Source organism: Kogia breviceps, chromosome 14, assembly GCF_026419965.1.
Source record: "Kogia breviceps isolate mKogBre1 chromosome 14, mKogBre1 haplotype 1, whole genome shotgun sequence".
In the NCBI taxonomy this organism is placed as follows: domain Eukaryota; kingdom Metazoa; phylum Chordata; class Mammalia; order Artiodactyla; family Physeteridae; genus Kogia; species Kogia breviceps.
Window position 1 is genome coordinate 26,540,435 of NC_081323.1, and position 21,613 is coordinate 26,562,047.

The following is a 21,613-nucleotide window of genomic DNA, read 5'->3' on the forward strand; positions in this document are numbered from 1 at the left end:
CCAAATAATGAGACACCACAAAGAAACAAACACACAGAAACCACAGACAAGAAACAGAGCCTCCCTTTAAAAGAAAAGTATTTACTCTTCCTACCCAATTTCAAACAGCCCCCAAACCATTAATTCCTAGAAGGCAGGAAATGTGTTCCTAATTTCTTTTGGCAACTCCCCCTAAAAGGCCAGCGCTAGCTTCCTGCACACACCGCCCCAGGGTCCTTGAGCCACAAGCCATAAATATACATGCAGCTTTTTAAAGTTCCTCTAGGGCTTCCCAAAAGGAATTAAAATCTAGAGAACACAGCTCTGCACACAGTGAGCCCTCAATCACTCAGAGTACCCCCCACCCAGTGTCAGCACCACACCTGCCCTATTCACTGCTCACAAGTACCTGTGAAACAGGGACTGCCAGGACCCTCACTTGGAACTTGGACAGAGGCCTGGAGCAGGTGAGTATCTTGCCAGGGCCCCCAGCCTTTGGCCCTCACACCCCCTTCCTCAGCCCCCTCTGCATCCTCCATCCCCCAGGGGCCTCAACATTCATGTTTTCCGGAGTCTTCACTGGTGACTCCAGCTGGACGCCATTGGCCACGGCTGGTCGCCCACACCACTCCCTGCTTGTCCTTGCTGACAGACCCCCATCCTGTCCAGGTCTTCCTTCCTTCATCCATGTGTGTCTGCAAATACCTGGGAGGCCCAGCAGGCACGTTCATGGTGGGCAGGTGGGAATGGAGACAGAGATGACAAATAGCAGCATAAGTAAAACATGGACTTTGCTAGGTGGTTAAAGTGCTAAGGGGAAAAGCAAAGTGGGGAAAGGGGAACAGAGAATGCTAGAGGCAAGGAATGGCCTGTTAGTGCAGGGGAGGCCCAGCAGGCAAGACTGCCTGGAGCCAGGCCAGCAGAGTGGTCCTGACTGGTCAACCAGTGGTTCTCACAGGCCTCACCCTGCAGAGTGAATGCTGTGTCCCTAACAAGCCTCTGGGCCCTGCTGCCAGTCCAGGGACCCTACTTGCAGGGACCAGCCCGGGGAGTGCCTACAAGCAAACTGGCCAACAAAAGGGGAGGGGGGCCAGTGGGCCTTGGGAAGACTGGGGGAGAGTTCCTCAGACAGAAACAGAGGGACCTGGCTGCTGCAGCCCAGACGGGCAGGATCTCAGGACGTTGTCAAGGGTCACCCGCCAGAGGCTTGTCCTGTGTGAGAGGACGCACTTTCTTCATTCTCGGAGCCTGGCTGTGTTATGTGCTGCTGAGTCCTTCTACATACTGACCTCTCAGATTCTACGTCTAGCCCATACTGGTCTCTGAGCTCCAGGCCAGAGAGCACTGGACATCCATGGAAATGCCCCCCAGACCCAGGCCTAGGCCCTCCATCCCATCCACACCTATTCGGCCACAGGATGGGACCATTACTGCGCCCTGGGGTCCCTCCTAGCCTCGCCCCGCTCCATCCCCTTGAGCACCACCTAGTCCAAGCGGTCACCAGCCTTGACTGAACCCTTCACCGGCCTCCTGTCGGGTCTCCCCGTCCACCCCTGTCCTCTCCAAACAAACCATCTTCTGGAAGAGTCAGTCTCATTTCCGACCCTTCTCTACTTAAACTCCTTGGCACCTTCAACCCACCCTGGGACTAAAGACCAAATCCCCTGCTAGGCCTGGCCCAGAGCCTCCTCTGCCCCCGAGGCTCCTCATCCCCCTCAAGCGCCCTCTTTCCTCCCACTCAGGCCTCTCCACAGGCTGTGCCTCCACCTGGAGCGCTCTTCCTCTCAACCCTTTGCTTCACTAATTCAGCTCAGCCTCAGTATGTAGGCTCAAGAGTTACCTCAAAAAAAAAGAAAAAACAGAAGAAGAAACAAGAATAAACTGACTTCCCTGAGGGAAACATTCCCAACTAGGCTGGATTCCCTGTTATACAACCTCAAACACTCTGCTTCTCCTGCGCAGCACTTGTATCAGCTTGCAGCTCCTGGGGACAACCTGTCCCACGTTCTGAGGAGGGCAGGAAGCGGGCCAGCCCTCCTTATCACCATGTCCCCATGTCCCCGCAACCACAGCACCACCTGGATGGGGAAGGTGCTCACAGACACCATTGCACACAGGTGCTGAGTGAACGAATAACAGGTGCCCGAGCCTGAAGCCAAACCCGGGTCCCTCTGACGGTTTTGTGTCCTTGAACACGTATAACATCCACCTTATAGATGGAAAAATAGGGGCCTCAAACAGGAAAGAACACTACATCCAGAGGCCACATGCTACAGCACAAAGGACTCCTAGTGCCCTGGGCTGTTCCCTGGCACATGGGTTCCAGGGCCCTGGGGTCACACTCCCAGCACCGTCCAGGGTTGAGCTCCTGCAAACCGAAGAGAAGGATCTGTGGGCGGGGAGCACTGCCTGCAGGTTCTCCAGGGACTGCATTTCAGAGCCAGTAACAGGAAGCCCTCGCTAAGCAGCTGAGGTATTTCCAGAAGCACAGCCAAGGGCTTTCTGCCTCCTCTCTTTAGTACCTACTTCGGCTCCCACAGAAAAGCTCTGAAATGCCAAAAAAGCCTGAGTAAACCTCTTCCATACATCTACGACTCCAAGCCCAAGGCAATAACCTCCATTTCCCCATCACAAAAATTAGCTCTTGCTTAGAACTTAGGTACATGAAAAGTGACCCATGTGGCTGGGGGTACAGCAGCATTACTCCTAGTAGAGAAACACTGGAAAAAATAAATGCTTACCAACCACAGCACAGCAACATAATGGAACATTCTAAGGTTAAACAACCTAAGTTCATGTTTGTGGACTTTGTCAAAATATGAAAACTTTCACACACATGTGAAATACAGATGAGAAAGGCTAAGTCAAATCATCTGTTGACCCAGATTTCCCGCAGATAACATTTGGGAGAGAATGGAAAGGGGCAGCAGAGCCTGCATCTGGTCCTGTCCCCCCAGCCAGGGGACACTGACAAGTCCTGCTCTGCCTGGGTCACAGGATGATGGTGGAGCAGACAGAAAAGCCTGCAGGCAGATGCCTAAGCCTGTCCTGACAAATGCATGTCTGGGACGCTGAGGAGAGAGAAGGGCCAAAACGCAGCTAAATGCAGAACACGGGAGCTTCTCTCCACTCCCTCCCAGAAGTCCAGGAAAACGCAACTCCAGAGGCAAGGCCCCAAGGTTCCAGAAGATGCATAGGAATGGACAAGCTGGAAGTTGATTAGAGCAGAGAACACAGAGATGTAAGTGCACAGAGGGGATGCCAGACGACCCAGCACTGGGCCTCGTACCTGATAAGAAAAGCCTGGTAGAGGGTCTAACAGGGAAGCCTTGTCAGGGAGGCCAACTTAGGAAATGCAACCACAGTTACTCCCAGAGGTGGGAGGTGAGCCCCGCTGGAGCCCCAGGGTACAAGCAGAACAGTCAGACCCTCGCAGACAGGCTAGAAAGAACTGCTGACAGGTATGCAGAAAACTGAGCAAAGGGAAACATAATGTGATCACTAACTCCAGGAAAAGCAAAAGGCTGTATAAGAAAAGAAGTGTAATCACAGCACACTAAATGGGTCAGCCATCAAAAATATCTGCAGTCAAAATAAGACAAACTCAGAATGCCTACTTAGCCAAGACTGGGATTAACCGTGTTGAAAGAATGGAGGAGACCGAAGGGAAATATGTGGGTGTAACTTCCACAAGAAAAAGTCAATACAAAGTACCTAAAATTGGAGGAAAACACCAACAGAGGAAACAGCCAGGAGCCTGGGAGCGGGAGGTGGCAGTCAGGAGAGTGCAGCTACTTTCATCATAAGACGTGCGGTACACTATTTGACTTTTTAAACTACACACATGACAAAAAATCAAACGGAAACGTAAAATTAAAATAAGTAGGGACTTCCCTGGTGGCGCAGTGTATAAAACTCCATGCTCCCAATGCACGGGGGCCGGGTTCGATCCCTGGTCGGAGAACTAGATCCCACATGAATGCCACAACTAAGAGTTCACATACCGCCACTAAGGAGCCCTCCCTGCCGCAACAAAGGAGCCCACCTGCACAACCAAGTAAATAAATTAAGAAAAAAATAAAATAGGATTTCCCTGGTGGCACAGTGGTTGAGAATCTGCCTGCCAATGCAGGGGACAAGAGTTCAAGCCCTGGTCCAGGAAGATCCCACATGCCGCAGAGCAACTAAGCTCGTGCGCCATAACTACTGAGCCTGCGTTCTAGAGCCCATGAGCCACAACTACCGAGCCTGTGTGCCACACTACTGAAGCCCACGAGCCTAGAGCCCGTGCTCCACAATGAGAAGCCATAAGAAGCCAGCGCACTGCAACAAAGAGTAGCCCTCGCTTGCTGCAATTAGAGAAAGCCCGCATGCAGCAACAAAGACCCAACACAGTCATAAATGAATGAATGAATGAACGAATAAATAAATAAATAAAAGAATATAAAGTAATTACCAAACACACGTAGCAAGCTGAAGTGAGAGAGTAGCAGGGACACGTCAGGAAGAACGGGCCAAGGTGGATAGACTTCTCTGCCGGGGTCCTGGCTTCTTGTCTGTGCTTTTCTACCAGACAAAGCAGAAAGGGCAGAGGGCAGCCCGGAGGCCTCCTGAGGGGCGGGCAGAGTGGGCCCCAAGTAAACACTGGTGAAATTAATGTCCAGATAAATATAGCAGTGAGGAAAAGAGGGATGTTAAAATATGACTGGGGAGCATGGTCTTTTAAAGAGATGCAAACGGGCTTCCCCGGTGGCGCAGTGGTTGAGAATCTGCTTGCCGATGCAGGGGACACAGGTTCGTGCCCCGGTCCGGGAAGATCCCACATGTCGCGGAGCGGCTGGGCCCGTGAGCCATGGCCGCTGAGCCTGCGCATCTGGAGCCTGTGCTCCGCAACGGGAGAGGCCACAACAGTGAGAGGCCCGTATATCGAAAACAAAAAACAACAACAAAAAAAAAAGAGATGCAAACATTTTCAAAACTCTCTGGGACAGTGGCTCTCCAAACATGACCTCAGGACCAGGGGCAGCAGCATCACCAGGAACTGTGCCAATGAAACAGGCCCCACTCAGACCAGATCAATTAAGACACTCTGGGGCGGCCCAGCAGCCAGTGTTTACAGGATCTACAGGTGATTTGGATACGTGTAAACATGTGAGATCAGGCCACAACTCAGCCACTTCAGGAATGTAAGACAGCTGTTCTCAACCAACCAGTGGTCCAGGGACCCCAGGGGACCCTAGTGTCTGAGGAACGGGGGGTCTGCAAGATCAACGCTAGTTCTATAACATCCTAAGACGTCCTTTGCCTTCTTTCATCACACTTTCTCCCGAATGTACTGTGGAGTGTTCCAGAGGCTACATGACATAACAGATCGCTTGCAGAAGCAGATATTAAAGAAACCAGCTCTCGTCAATCAAGCCAGACATTTAAGACACTTGCCAAAATGTAAAATAATGCCACTCCTCTCACTATTTTAGAAAGCAGTTATTTTTCGAAAAAATGCCATTAATGTTAACATGTGATAGATTATTTTTTAATGAACTAATAAAAAGATACTTTAGGGACTTCCCTGGTGGTCCAGTGGTTAAGACTCCACACTCCCAAAGCAGGGGGCACAGGTTCGATTCCTGGTCGGGGAAGTAAGATCCCACATGCCCCACCACACGGTAAAAAAAAAATAAAAAAAGAAAAGATACTTTAAATGTTTTTAGTTTTACTTTCTAATACAGCAGAGACCAACAGAAGTAACCCACATAAACAAAGGTTCTTTGGTACTCAATGACACTGAACAATGTACAGGGGTCTGAGACAAAAAGTTGATGAATCAGTGGTCTAAGGCATTGACAACCTACATACACAAGGAGTCTCCTGCCCATCACCCAAAGGTCACAATATACACTGTACCATCTTTAAAGGCTTTCTACATCACTAGCAGTGACAACAGGATCTTTGTGGCTTAAACCAACTCCACACAACTCCATTTTGCTGCACTCTCTTGATACCTAAAACCCACAGTGAATGAACCTCAGGACCACAATGTGCAACACCCGCCATACACACTCAAGGTATGTGTATGTACACGCTCCACAGCAGCACCCAGTCATTTTCATGACAAAACACAAAGCATAAAATACATGAAGTTGCCCTGAAATAAGAAGTTATTTTTAGGTCCCTAAGCATTTCTAAGGTCCTTTAACACATTTGTTCAAGTATGGGTTTATCCCATTTGAGTACTGTCACCAGAGAGAGGAAAGGGGCTCTCTCTAAATTCCCTTCTCAGTGAGCCTGTGGGCTGAACAAGATATTCACGCCCCTTGGGGGAGCAGAATCTCCTGATAAATAAGAATATGGTTTTATCACAAGCTATTACTAGTTTAAGAGGAGTTTTAATTTCCCATTTCAACCCCTGTGTCAAAGAGAGGGGTCACTGCATACCCTGTGTACTCGATGAACCAACAATGCTAGACAGGGCACTGAGTCAATAAGAAGGAAAACCTGGGTGCATAGGTGTAACGTTCCTTTCACTTGTTTGGGAATAAAGGAGTTTTTTGTTTCTTTTTGTTGGCTGTTTTTCAGACTGATAAAAGCCACACAACCTAACATTCCCTACAAGATGTAGTGTAGATTACATCAATGAACTTTCCATATTGTATTTTTCCTTTTTATTTTTAAATACGTCAAGCTCACTGAAAATGTTCGAGGAACACAAGAAACACCTACATCCCTCCCCTAGAGTCAGCAATGACTAACATCTTTCCACATTTGCTGTAAGTCTCTTTCCACACACGTGCTTTTTCTGTGGGACTGCTGAAAGTAAACCACAGACATCCTGATACCTCTCTAACCCTTCCAGCATATATCTCCTAGGAACAAGACCCCCCTACATAATGACAACAGTATTATGACCCACAAGGAATTTAACACTGTTATTATCAAGTGTTCCATCTATACTCAAAATTTCCCAACCATTCCAATAATGGCCTTTGTAGTTTTGTTTTGTTTTCTTTTAATCCAGCATCCAGTCAAGGGCCAGGCCTTAGTCGTTATGATTCTTTAGTCTTCTTCATTCTACAGTTTTTACAACACTGATATTTTATTATATGCGGGGTTTTAAAATATTTATTTATTTATTTAGGCGGCACCAGGTCGTTATTTATTTATTTATTTTTGGCTGCACTGGTCTTTATGCTGTGTGCGGGCTTCTCATCGTGGTGGCTTCTCTTGTTGCGGAGCACAGGCTCTAGACGCGCAGGCTTCAGTAGTTGTGGCTCACGGGCTCTAGAGCACAGACTCAGTAGATGTGTTATATGGGCTTAGTTGCTCCACGGCATGTGGGATCTTCCCGGACCAGGGACTGAACCCGTGTCCCCTGCATTGGCAGGTGGATTCTTAACCACTGTGCCACCAGGGAAGCCCTGCACCAGGTCTTAGTTGCAGCACTCAGGATCTTTAGTTGCGGCATGTGGACTTCTTAGTGTGGCATGTATGTGGGGGATCCAGTTCCCTGACCAGGGATTGAACCTGGGCCCCCTGCATCGGGAGTGCAGAGTCTTATCCACTGGACCACCAGGGAAGTCCCACAACACTCATATTTGAGTAGTCCAAGCAGCTGTCCTGTAGATGCCCTACAGCATGTGTCTGATTTTTTTCTCATTACTTGACTCAGGTCAAACATTTTTGGCAAGAATGTTGTCCCTTCCACTGCATCCCATGGAGAGGCATAGTCTGTCCACTACTGGGGAGTCTGAGTTTGATCACGAGCTCAAGGTGGAATCCACCAGACTTCTCCAACGTAAAGAGATCTTTTCCCTTTGTAATCAATCATCACTGGAAAGACACTTTAGATTGTGTGAGTATCCTGCCGTCCCTGAAGCCAACAAAATGTTTAAACCACGTTTTTTGACAACCACTGATGATCCCTGCCTGAATCAATTATTACCTTGGTGGTTGCAAAATACTGATTCCCTAAATCTTTCCGACTTTCTACCTTAACTGGCATTTGTCTATAAGAAGCCCCATGTACCCCCCTTTGGAGTATCACTATGAGTGATTTTTACTCTCTGTGCCATGGACTTTTAAAATTCAATGTATCCATGATCGTTATTCTTTTTTGTGCTCAAAATGCCCCAGATTTGCCCATTAGGAACCCATTCAAGCTTCTTTTTTTTTTTTTTTGACATGTCCCCATCGATTTTTGAACACTTCCTTGCTTTCTGGTGCAAGATAATCCAGGCTCACATTGAATTTTCCCTGCCCAGAAGCTGGAATATGTCATTTCTCCAAGGATCCCTGATCCCTTTAGTGGAAAATGGTATTTGGCAACCAAGATCTGGGGACTAGGTGTACTCAATGCTACTGGGGTATCATTGCCCCTAGACCCTCTCAGAAAACAGGGTTAGGAATGTTTGTTAATCATGTATTCATACTCATACCTCCGATTTAAATCACCAGACAGCAGGTTCCTTCCTCACCTCTTCTTCACATTTCATCTCTTTCCTCCCAGAGAACCCTAGTTCCCAACACCAGTACATGTGCTCATTTTATCCTAAAATACGGCCAAAGTCACTTCAGAACTACTACTCTGATCTATCAGCAACAAATCTATACTGTAGTATATTTCTCTGTAGTTCTTTTTTTCTTCTAAGGAATACAGAGTACTGTGTGTGTGACTGGAATTATTCTTTCTTATGTGGTTATGTTATTAATTCAATATACTTCTAGGTTCACCTGTTTCTATTTGAATTCAGTATTAGTCCTTTTTTCCATCATTGTTGTTTTACTTTTTGAACCATGCAGAATATCTGCACGGTTCAAAAAGTCAAAATTATATAAAAAGGCATACTCAGATAAGTTTTACTCCCATCCAGACCCCTTACCCCTTGCCCTCACCTACTTGGATAAGTTAATTAGTTTCTAGTCTATCCTTCCTATGTTTCTTTTTGCAAAGAGAAGCAAATATATATAGTCAAAAATTTTTTCTATTGAAGTATACTTGACTTACAATATACACATATTCTTACTTCCTCTTCTTTCTTATTTCACATTCTTTCTCCCTTTTTTTTTCAGTCAGGCCCTTTCCTGGAGCCTCTGACTATGGAAACCTCGGACGGGATGAGGATCAGACGAGAGGCTGAGAGGGTAGGTGAGGAGAAAAGCCTGCTCTGGGGGTCAGGAGGGTCCTTCTTCTTCCCGTCAGTTCCTCCTCCTCGGAACTGAAGACTGAAGTCCATCACTCAGTGTTCTGGACCTCAGATCTTTTTTTTTTTTTTTTTTTTTTTCTTTTTAAAATTGGGGTAAATTAACCATTTTTAAGCATACAGCTCTGTGGCATTAAGTACATTCACACTGTTGTACAACCATCATGATTATCCATCTCTGGCACTTTTTCATCTTCCTCAACTGAAACTCTACCTATCAAACACTAATTCCCCTCCTCCGGCACCCACCATTCTACTTTCTATCCCCATTGTTTACTCTAGCAGGCGTCTTATAAGCACCCATTCTTTCCTACCGTATAGTATGCATATTAATTTGTATCAATACTTTCTTTTTTCACTTAATACATCTTAGAAATAACTCTCTACTAGTTCATAGGAATCTTCCTCTTTTATTTTTGCAGCTGCACAGTTCTCAGTTAAGTTGATGTACCTTGGTTCACTCATTCTGGGTGGACATCTAGGTTGTTTCCATTTTTATATCACAAATAATGCTGCAATGAATAACCCCGTGCATCTGGGGTTTTGCACCTGGGGAGGTACATCCTCAGGGTAAGTGACTGGAAGTGGGACTGTGAAGTTGAGGGTAAATGCACACACAGATACTGCCAAGCTCCCCTCCAAGAGGACTGTACCACCCTGCACTCCCACAGCAATACGAGAGCGTGCCTGTTTCCCAAAGCCTCACCAAGAGAATGTGTTCAAGCTTTTACATATATGCCAAGAGTGAGAAATGCTATCCCAGCAATTTTAATTTGCATTTCTTTTATCATAAGCGAAGCTGAGCATCTTTTCATATATTTAAGGGCCATTTGTGTATCTTCTTCTGTGGAATGTCTTCATATCTCTTGTTCATTTTTCTATTAGCTTTGGTCTCTTTTCCTTTTGACTTTTAAGAGTTTTTATATCAGCCTTTTATCTGTGATTCACATGTTTTTAAAAAATCTTACTGAGAGCTCCTACTCCAGAACACTGGGGCCAAAGAGGTGCCCTGGGCTGGCTGTGCTTTCCGCTTCTCCCAGATGAAGACCTGTGCTCCTGTGCGGGCGTGGTCAGGAGCTCCAGGATGGACCTGACACAGAGCCAGCCATCAACTCCGGCAGAGCCAGGAGGCCAGCCATCCTCTGCTCAGATCTCTCCCGCAACTCACACCTTTGAACCATCCTCATCTGTTTATCAAGTGAGAAAAATATTCTCACTGGTTGAAGTTTTTAAAGGTACTTTAGTAGGCTTTCAAAGGAAATGCTAATCTCTCTAATCAGTGTAAATTTTTATTTACTTTTATTGTGGCTCAAGCAATCTATGAGTAAAATTAAAATTTTTTACCATTAAAAAAAAAATTTTTTTGGCTGTGTTGGGTCTTCGTTGCTGCACGCAGGCTTTCTCTAGTTGCGGGGAGTGGGGGCTTCTCTTGTTGCAGAGCACAGGCTTTAATTAAGCACGCGGGTTTCGGTAGTTGTGGCATTCGGGCTCTAGAGCACAGGCTCAGTAGTTGTGGCTCACGGGCCCTAGAGCACAGGCTCAGTAGTTGTGGCACACAGGCCTAGTTGCTCCGTAGCATGTGGAATCTTCCCGGACCAGGGCTTGAACCCGTGTCCCCCGCACTGGCAGGCAGATTTGTAATCACTGCGCCACCAGGGAAGCCCTGAAAAATAATTTTTAATACTTCCTTCAAGACTTTTATTTTCACATGGATAACTTTTACCCAGTTAAAATCATGGTATACATACAATGAATTTATATACGACTATTCACTTATATCAGAAGTGATCATCTAGGCTACTCTGGAGACTTTGCAATTATCATAAAATTATTTTCAACGGCCACCTAAACAGTCGTCAGTGGGTGCCTAACCCTTTTGTCTGATATTTCGATTATAATTAATGTTTAGACCCTGTGCCCAGAATTTAAACGAAATAAGTGTTTGAAAAGTAAGCAACCCCTAACTTGGTGCTCTTTACAATGTGGTCTGTGTAGTCCACATGGAATTTAATTCTTCCTAAATGTTAGATACTACAATAGAATAATCCCACATGACTCTGAATCTCCCTGAGGACAAGTAAGCCTTAGGCTTCCATTAAAGTACAGCTGCCCGTCCGTATCTGTGGGTTCCACATCCACGGATTCAACCAAGGATCAAAAACATTTTGGGGGCTGGGGGGACTTCCCTGGTGGTCCAGGAAAGTTAAGACCCCGCACTTCCACTGCAGGGAGTATGGGTTCAATCCCTGGTCGGGGAACTAAGATCCCACATGCTGTGCAGAGTGGCCAAAAAAAAAAAAAAAAAAAATGGGGGAAAGAAATTCCAGAAAGTTCCCAAAAGCAAAACTTGAACTTGCCACCTGCTGTCAACTATTTACATAACATTCACCCTGTATTTACAACTGTTTATGTAGCATTTACATTGTATTAAATATTATAAGTAAAACAGATGATTTAAAGTATATAGGAGGGCTTCCCTGGTGGCGCAGTGGTTGAGAATCCGCCTGCTGATGCAGGGGTCATGGGTTCGTGCCATGGTCCGGGAAGATCCCACATGCCGCGGAGCGGCTGGGCCCGTGAGCCATGGCCGGTGAACCTGCGCGTCCGGAGCCTGTGCTCCGCAACGGGAGAGGCCACGACAGTGAGAGGCCCGCGTACCACAAAAAAAAAAAAAAAAAAAAAAAAAAAGTATATAGGAGGAAAAAATTATAAAACAAAACAAAACCAAAAAAAATCAACAGAACATTGTAAATCAACAATGTTTCAATAAAAAATATTATAGAACAAAAATTAATAAAGTATATGGGAGGATGTGTATAGGTTATATGCAAATATCACACCATTATGTATAAGCAACTAGAACATCCATGGATTTTGGTATCCAAGGGGGGTAAGTCCTGAAACCAATCCTACCCTCCATACAGAGGGACGAATGTATACATCTGAAATCTTCAATTTTAAAAAACAGGTCAAAAAGCAGGTTCAAAACAACAGACATGGAATTATACCATTTTTGGACAATGAAGCATTATTACATATATTATAATTTACACATTAAATACTTAAATAGTTATCTCTGGATGGTGGATTACAGGTGATTCTTATTTTTATATTTTGCTTACTGGTGTTACTTACTTTTATTTTTTTAAACAATGAACATCTGGGACTTCTCTGGTGGTCCAGTGGCTAAGACTCCGTGCTCCCAATGCAGGGGGCCCGGGTTCAATCCCCGGGCAGGGAACTAGATCCCACATGCCGCAACTAACAGTTCGTATGCTGCAACTAAAGATTCTGCACACTGCAACTAAAAGATTCCCCCATGCCGCAACGAAGGTCCCCCATGCCACAACTAAGACCAGGAACAGCCAAATAAATAGATAAACATTTTAAAATAATAATAGAAAATAAACAATAAACATCTATAAAAATAATTTAGCTTCTACCCAATATGACCTCAATTGTGTACTTCTATACAGTTATGTGTGTGTGTATACAAAAAAGTCTGGAAGGAAATGCACAAAAATGCTAATGCTGTTTTTCTCGTGATAGTGGGATTATTGGTCATTTTTTGTTTTATATTTTATAACACTCTGTTTTCCAGTTTTTAAAAATAGTAAGCATGTGTTACTTTTATACTATGAAAAAGGCATTTTTTTTTTTTTTTTTTTTTTTGCGGTATGCGGGCCTCTCACTGCTGTGGCCTCTCCCGTTGCGGAGCACAGGCTCCGGACGCGCAGGCCTAGCGGCCATGGCTCACGGGCTTAGTTGCTCCGCGGCATGTGGGATCTTCCCGGACCAGGGCACGAACCCGTGTCCCCTGCATCGGCAGGCGGATTCTCAACCACTGCGCCACCAGGGAAGCCCCGAAAAAGGCATTTTTTAAACAAGTTTTTTTTTTTTTTTTTTTTTTTTTTTTTTGAAAAAGGCATTTTTTAAGACACTAACAAAATTGCCTGGGATCCAAGCACAGAAAGGAACGTCATCTGCCTTTTAGCAATTCCTCCGACACACAGACCCAGACACACACACACCACCAGCTCTCACGTGCACCTGCTCCCGCACGCACACTCATTCTCTCTCACACACGCAAACCCAAGACTAGGACAGAAACTGGAAAGGAAACTGAAGCAACTAAAAGGTGTGGCCAGACGTCCCCAGGGAGTTCCAACTGCCCACCAGCAGAGGAATGGAAAGGAATGAAAAGCAAGGAGACCTTCTGTGCATTGACACCTCCTCCAGCAGCCTCCTTTTGCAAGTGCTGAGGAGGATGGACAGGGCCCACAAGGTTACTGAAGGGCATTCACGGCTCCAACATGCAGGGCTCTCTGGAAAGGACCCGTGACTGTTAAAATGTAAATGCTTAAGTGAGTGTTATACTGTGAAAATAATCTTAACAATTATAATTAATTCCTTTGAAAAATAACACCAAAAGAAATGAATCCTTTCTCACAATACTCTCACAGTTTATTTTACAATTTCTGCTTTATGATAAGTTGGTGATGACTACAAAAGCATCAGTCCTCTCAGTAAGAAGGGGTCACGTCAACAAGGAATCTTCATAGACAGTCAAGGCCTTAAAGGTAACCTACTGCAACTTCAGAACTAGTGCCTGGGCACATCTGACTATAAATTCCTGGTCAAGAAAATACAACCAGAAAGCTCCTCTTAAGTCTTCTTTCCCCTTTCAATTCCTGCCAACACTGTGTTCTATTACACCATACCTGATCTATCACCAGATGAGGTAATGAGAGCCAAACACACCATGACATTGCTAAAGAAAGAGGGACACAAAAGCCGTCTGTATTATGAATGGGAACTGCTTCTATTAAAAATTCAGAGAATCCACTTAAATAATTTAAAACACTTCCTTCATAAACAGATTACATAAAAGATACTGAAAGTGCTACCTTTGAAAATTTGACAATAATCAAGATAATTGAGTTGTGATCATCAACAACAGTAATGTGACCAGCCTAAGAGACTCATGAACTCAGTATTTTGAAATCTCAAGGTGGAAAGTACAGCAACTTATGGTCTTTATTGCTGTTATCCAGCTTATCCAAACTGTTCCTACAGTTAAAAAAAAATCATAAATGTTTAAAAAAGAATTCTTATCTTTTAGAGATATATACTGAAATATTTATGGGTGAAATGATATGTCAGGTATGTGCTTCAAAAGTAATCTGGGGGTGGGGAGTAGGGAGTTCACAAATGAACCAAGACTTCGGAAACTGTGCAATGGCTTGGGGGCAGGTAGAGTGTTTCTCTAGACTATGCTCTCTACTCATATGTATGTTCAATACTTTTCATTTTAAAAAATTAAAAATATTTAATATTTATCATGAGGTAGAATTCTTCACTTTTCTCTAAATTATTCCACTATCAAAGAATATTTCTTCTCTTTGCTCCTCTATAATGTATTCTGACATTGGACTTGGAAAAGCAAGACTGAGTCATAATAAAGGCTAGCAAAGTTTACACAGACACAAAAATTAACCTTTTGCTACACTGTTAATTATCTGCTCCAAAACAAGAGCTCTCCTCCACCATCCCAGGAAGCCTGTCCAAGTCTGGCACTTAGATCACATCCAACACTGCTTCTTCCTGAGAAGTCTGGGATAGCAGACGGAAGGGGCAATGCCACAGGAGATCTCCCTCACTTGCCCATCCCCACCAAATCCTGAGTCATCCTGGCCTTACCCCCAAACTTAAAATTCCACCAGGGGCTACCAGAACAAAGAATGTTGACTCATTTCTACTTTGTATTTAGAAAAAGCTCAGCCCCAAATAACAACCCCTATTTTTCCCACTGTGATCAGTAAGAATGATACAACAAAAGGTGGTTCTCAAATGAAAATGGTTTTATGAAAGTCAATAAGATGAAACTTTGTGGGATTATTTAAGGGTACCAAACCTAGGAAGTTGAGAGCCACCTAAACATTATGAGCCCAGAAAACCTAGGTGTAGTCCCTGTTATTGCACTGACAATCTGTGAGGCCTTGGAAAGTAACTTAACCTTTATGGGCCTCCAGTTTCTTACCTGTAAAGTGGGATGAATCCCTTCTGCCTCCTACCACCTCAGAGAAGGGTTGATGATCCAGTGAAAACATAAATGAGCCTCATACAAGCTATAAAGCACTCTATTAAGAGTCAGATTATGGTAAAGAAGAACAAATGTGCCACTTTCCTAACATTCTTGATTGGTGTAATGAGGAAGGGAATGTTTGTAGAGAAGACACATCACACTAATGAGAAACAACCAAGGATACCCAAGGTGCTCTCCAGCCGAGGGGCAAGAAGGAAAAGCATCAAAAAAACTTAGACCAGGTCTCCCCTGGTGGCGCAGTGGTTAAGAATCCACCTGCCAATTCAGGGGACACAGGTTCAATCCCTGGTCCGGGAAGATCCCACACACTGTGGAGCAACTAACCCTGTGCACCACAACTACTGAGCCTGTGCTCTAGAGCCCACGAGCCACAACTGCTGAGCCCACGTGCCACAACTACTAAAGCCCGCGTGCCTAGAGCCTGTGCTCCCCAACAAGAGAAGCCACCGCAATGAGAAGCATGCACACTGCAACGAAGAGTAGCCCCTGCTCACCACAACTAGAGAAAGCCCACGTGCAGCAACAAAGACCCAACGCAGCCAAAAATAAATAAATAAAATATTTTAAAAAGAAAAACAACTTAGACCAGCAATCACAATCCATACTAATCATACAGGAAACTGTCAGTCACATATCTCTCTCTCTGCCCATTACACTAAGAGATGGAAGACCTGTCCTGAGCAATGTCTTCAACCCAGGGCTAAACAGGAGTTCACAATGACCTAGACGCCAACATTCAGGATGCCCACAGGGACATGCCCACGCTGAAAACTCAACAAGGAGCCCTGACTCAGGACGACCCAGTTCTTTACATGACAGCTCAATGGACACTGTGAATACTCAGGGGGCACACAGATCCTTTATAAAGGTTCTTAATGTTATGGCAGACACCTTAAATAGCAGGATGTCAATTTTACCTCTTGGCTTAAACATGCATATGTACCTAACACCCACTTAACAAATACCCACATGTATGAAAAATCAATAAAATACAAAAGCTAGCAGATCAATCTTTTGTTATTTCCCACTACTAAGTAAAATATTTTAAAATGAACACCAGTAACATATTTGATGTCTGTTTGGGTTAACAGCAGAACATACACAGCCCTGCTGCTGTCTCCACATAAACTTTCATAAGTGCTGAGATGGGGGAAGGCCTGGATCTTGAGGCCCACCTTCTCCCAGAGCAGCCGCAGCCCTGGGATCCGCACAGGACTCCTGCCACACTGCCCTGTGCATTCCCGTCACCTGTCTAGCACCTCACCTGTCCTACAAGAGTGGAGATGGCCCTGATGGAGTTCTGCTCGAGTTTGTATTCACCACTGTGCTCTTAGGCTCATTCCCCTTCCTCTGGGGTTCATCCCTTTCCCTTCCGCACAGAAGGTATGGAAATAACCGTTTTTCACGTTCACTGTCTCCCCAACAACGAATCTACCTAAAACATAAGCCAAACATACACAGTAAAGTAACTGCGCTCAAAATAGATTAACATGATCTTAAGCGTCCAAGTGCACCCTGGCCTTTGCAGACCGAACAAGTGAATTACTTCAGCCAAGCCAGACCTGGGCCCTCAGTTGGGGGAACCGCTGGCACGTCTCCATCCAGGGGGCACTTTTATCTGGCAGCCTAGGGGCATGTCCCCACGCCAGGAGCTCCTCTCAATTTAGGAAAGATCAGCTTGTGTGGCTTGGGATGGTAGGGAAAGAAACTGACTCCTGGGAATAGGACCTCTTTAAAGGGGGAAGAGGTGCTTCAGCGAAATTCAACCAGAGGTGAGAGCAGAAGTGAATCAAAAGAGAACGCGGGACCTCCTGCACTCCGCGAACACCGCGCGGGGCCCGTCTGCCACGCTGCGAGTTAGTTACCTGTTCTGCCCCATAGACGGTGGCGAACTGGACGAAGTCTTCGATGCGGACGAAGCCGTCCCCATCCCCGTCCAGGGCATCGAATACGGCTCGGAGGCGGGGACCGTCCTCCGGACACCCCGCGGGCTCGCTCGTTAGGGGGCGGGTCTGGCTAAAGTCTGAGGACCGGTCCGGGTCCCCGGGACCCAGCTCCAGGGCCGGCTCGCCCACCGCGGGGGACGCGAAGGAAGGAAAGAAGTCGACCTCGCCCCTCAGGTGATGGCTGCGGCTGAAGTCCTGCGCGCGGACAGACGCGCTGTGCGGGGGGCCGTCACCCTCCGGCTCCGTCGTCCAGGAAAAGAGCGGGCCGAGTTCCGGCAGCGGCGGGTCGGGGTCGGAGTCCCGGCTCGAGCGCTGCGGCCGCCGCTCCCGCCCTGGAGCTCGCCCAGCATCCGCGCCGGCCGCGAGGTCCTGCGGGCCGAGCCCAGGGAGCGGGGCGGGGGCGGCGGGCGCTCCGGGCCCACCGGGCTCTGGGTCGGGACCCGGGCCGTCCGCTGGGGAGGCCGGCCAGCTCGGGTCCATCTTCATGGGTGCGCCCCCAGCCGCGGAGCGGGCCCGCGAGGCCAGTGGTGCGGCGGGCGGCGCGGGCGGCGCGGGCGGCGCGGGCGGCAGACAAAGGCGCTCAGGGCGCGGCGGCGGGCGCGGGCATCCCCGCGGCGGCGCGGGCGGGCGCGCGCGGGGCGCCCGGACTGCTCGGGCTGGCGCTCGGGCCCTGCTCCGCCCTCGCCCATCTTCGCGACGCGCCTCAGCTGTCCTTGGCCCGGCGGCGCGGCGGGCGCGGGCCCATGGCGGCTGCGGGCGGCCGAGGGAAGTCGAGGGGGAGGGCGGGGAGAGGACGCCGAGGAGGGGGACGCCGAGGAGGGGGACGCCGAAGAGGGGGACGCCGAGGAGGGGACCCTGAGGAGGAGGAGGAAGACCCTGATGAGGAGGACGACGTGGAGGTGGACGCTAAGCGGGACGCAGCCTAGGCGGACGATGAGAATGTACCCGAGGTACCAGAGCGCACGCCACCGCCCTCGCCCCGCCCTCCGTTTTCGGCATGACGTCATCACGTCGCGCCGCACGCTGGCCCCGCCCCTTGTCGCCTTGTTATAAAGGCAGGTGCCGGCGCGGCTGCGCGGTTTGGGGGTCTTCGGTCCCTTGCTGTATATCGACGTTTGGGAGCGAGATGTGGGTGTGCTTGGAGGCTGTGGGCCCGGGCGTGACGTCATCGACCCACGCACGGGGCGGATGGACTGAGTCCTGCAAGTGTAAAGCGCTCCCACAGATTGATAAGCAGCGAACACGATCCTAATGGGGCGGGGGAAGTGCAAGTGGCGCCCTCCGCAGACGCCCGCCGCGCGAAGTCCAGGCGTTGACCTGCGGTAGCAAGAGCAGCCCCCGCCTGAGTGTGGAAGGGCCCTGGAAATGAGGTCCATCACTTGTGACCGAAGGAACGCGTGGCCAAACACTGAGACTTTTAAAAAATCTATGACAAGGGCTTTTTTCCCCGTAGGATATCCAGTGTTCATCACCGGTGTACAGTCAAGCCTCCCAAGCACTGCGGCTGTCTTTGACAACTGACATCTGTTTCTCTAGATGTCACTACCGTCAGTGGGGACACAGGGCGCCAGGCAGCAACATGGAAACCTTGAAGCAGGCATGAAAGCGGAGACATGCTGGATAGGAGCCGGTGAGCTGCCAGTCCTCAGGCGAGGTGCACTTAACATTACAGGCTCCATTTAGAGCCTGTAATGAGATGTATCGGGGAAAGCACCAGCACTAGGTATGTTCATAAGCATCTTTGGCAAGAACCAAAGGAAACTGAACCTGTTTCCAAGTGTACCGTGAGGAGCAGTGTGTTAATTAACTGATTTATCTCCCATGACAAAATCCCATGGCACGTGGCACCAGATTTTGTGAGGTTGGCATTGGGGAAAAGAAGGGCAAGGGAATACCGCCCCACAACCCAAAAACTATATTCTCAATTTCTTATAAGAGCTGTATGCTTTCATGAGGAAGATACTGCATTCAAAGAAAATAAATTATCTCCAGTTTGGCAAGAATCTGAAATTGGACTGGTGCCTTTGGCCAGATACAGTGTTGGGTTTTTTAAATTTATTTATTTATTTATTTATGGCTGTGTTGGGTCTTCGTTTCTGTGGAGGGCTTTCTCTAGTTGCGGCCAGCGGGGGCGACTCTTCATCGCGGTGCGCGGGCCTCTCACTATCGTGGCCTCTCTTGTTGCAGAGCACAAGCTCCAGACGCGCAGGCTCAGTAATTGTGGCTCACAGGCCTAGTTGCTCCGCGGCATGTGGGATATTTCCAGACCACGGCTCGAACCCTTGTCCCCTGCATTGGCAGGCAGATTCTCAACCACTGCGCCACCAGGGAAGCCCCAGATACAGTTTTCAGAGGTAGTTATAGTGATGTGTCAACCTTTCTAAATAAGGGTATTAATGTGGGGGAGGTAAAACCAAATGAGGCGAGGGCTGCGCCCCGGGGAAGCAGCACTCCTACTGCTGCTGTGCCAATTCATGAAAAATCTGCATTCCTTGGCTGGCTGATGCACCCAAACAGAACCCCAGCATGGAAAGCATGCACCTTCCTGCTTAGACCACTTCAAGAAACTCTGTTCCTGAAATATTAAAGGTAGCAAGTTCCTGAGCACTTGGACTGGGCGTTTGGACCACAAGCATCCCCTAGACATTTTTTAAATATATGAATTTATTTATTTATTTATTGTTGGCTGCGTTGGGTCTTCGTTACTGCACACGGGCTTTCTCTAGTTGTGGCAAGCGGAGGCTACTCTTCGTTACGATGCGCGGGCTTCTCATTGCGGTGGCTTCTCGTTGCGGAGCACGGGCTCTAGGCATGTGGGCTTCGGTAGCTGTGGCTCGTGGGCTCTAGAGTGGAGGATCAGTAGTTGTGGTGCATGGGCTTAGCTGCTCCATGGCATGTGGGATCTTCCCGGACCAGAGAGCAAACCTGTGTCCCCTGCATTGTCAGGTGGACTCTCAACCACTGCTCCACCAGGGAGGACTTCCCTTTAGACCCTTTTTTTTTTTTTTTTTGCGGTACGCGGGCCTCTCACTGTTGTGGCCCCTCCCTTCGCGGAGCACAGGCTCCGGGCGTGCAGGCTCAGTGGCCATGGCTCACAGGCCCAGCCGCTCCGCGGCATGTGGGATCTTCCCAGACCGGGACACAAACCTGTGTCCCCTGCATCGGCAGGCGGACTCTCCACCACTGCGCCACCAGGGAAGCCCCCCTTTAGACATTTTTGATCTCTAGTATTCAAGATGAAATGAACCAGCTCAAGGGAAGCAGCCCCTGCTGCCATTTTAACCTGCTCCTCCACGCCCACCCCACGCACATTTTAATTTAGCCATGTAACAGGTACACAGAAGAGGAAGGGAGAGGGTGGGGTGCAGCTCACATCTGTTGGCTTTTGGGTCTGAGTGAATGTCTGTGAAAACCTCCCTCTGTGAGTCTTTCTTTTTGAAAGGTACCTGGGTTAAACACTTATCTTTTGGAACTCTCAAGCAAATGGGTCTCCTTGATCCCTCTTCCCGGTGACATTTGACCTATGGAGAAAGATGGGGAAAATGAAGACCAGAAAGGACTCAGCAGATTCTTAGGTGTGTAGCACAGCCCTGTTGGACTTGACAAGGGAGCAAAGGGAAAGTAGGTCAAGAAGCCTCAGTGGAAGAATGCACATGTCTCTCCTGGGATAGGGCCTCTCCACCACCTGGGTGAGATCTGGCCACTGACAGGAGGAAGGCGAAGGTGACAGGCAAGGCTAAATTTGATCACAAATCTATCTTATTTAATGCACATTTTTAAAAACCAGGAGGAAATACACCAAAATTACAATAGACATTACATATGATTTCCCCCATTTTTGCTAGTCTGATGAACTTAAAACGGCCGCTTATCTTGTCTTATTTGAATTTAGCTGAATGCTAATGTGGTTGAGTGTTTGTTACTGTGTTCACTGACCACTAGGATCTGTGAATTGCCCAATTGTAGCACTTACTTTTCTTTGGGGTTCTCTGACTTTTTCTTTAGGTAAAATCCCTCATATGTTTTTGATGTTGCAAGTATCTTCTCCCTGCCTGTGACCCCTTCGTGAGCTCTGCCTGTTGGGGAAGATTAGACATAAATCTTTCATTTGGGGTAGTCAAACCCATCATTTTTATCCTTGGTGGTTTTGCTAATCATAAGGAAGATGGACTTTTCTATAGCTGGTGCTAGTTGTACAGAAACCTTACAACTAGATCACTATGTCATATCAGATACAAAAATAATTAGAGTGATCAAAGACATAAAAGTAGAAAGCAAGGGAATTCCCTGGCTGTCCAGTGGTTAGGACTCCACGCTGCTGAGGGTGCAGGTTCAATCCCTGGTCAGGGAACTAAGATCCTGCAAGCCACAAGGTGTGGCCAGAA

The 21,613-nt window shown here is 47.5% G+C and overlaps 2 protein-coding genes and 1 non-coding gene across 6 annotated transcripts in view; 1 reads left to right on the forward strand and 2 right to left on the reverse strand.

Moving 5' to 3' along the window:
- The window catches only part of RAB11FIP3 (RAB11 family interacting protein 3), a 78,114-nt gene extending 60,336 nt beyond the window's left edge, over window positions 1–17,778 (reverse strand). For 3 of the 4 annotated variants that reach the window (XM_067012765.1, XM_067012763.1, XM_059036878.2), the window contains exon 1: window positions 17,148–17,778. In XM_067012765.1, coding sequence (XP_066868866.1) covers window positions 17,148–17,714 — 567 coding nt within the window. In that variant the 5' untranslated portion in view covers window positions 17,715–17,778. The remainder of the gene's footprint in view (window positions 1–17,147) is intronic. The other variant, XM_067012764.1, reaches the window with a different exon arrangement.
- TRNAG-CCC (transfer RNA glycine (anticodon CCC)) lies at window positions 7,480–7,552 on the reverse strand. The gene has a single exon. It is a non-coding gene; the product is annotated as a tRNA-Gly (tRNA).
- The window catches only part of MRPL28 (mitochondrial ribosomal protein L28), a 65,744-nt gene continuing 53,744 nt past the window's right edge, over window positions 9,614–21,613 (forward strand). Inside the window, exon 1 of the mRNA XM_067012769.1 lies at window positions 9,614–9,617. The gene's annotated coding sequence lies outside the window, so the exon portion shown is untranslated. The remainder of the gene's footprint in view (window positions 9,618–21,613) is intronic.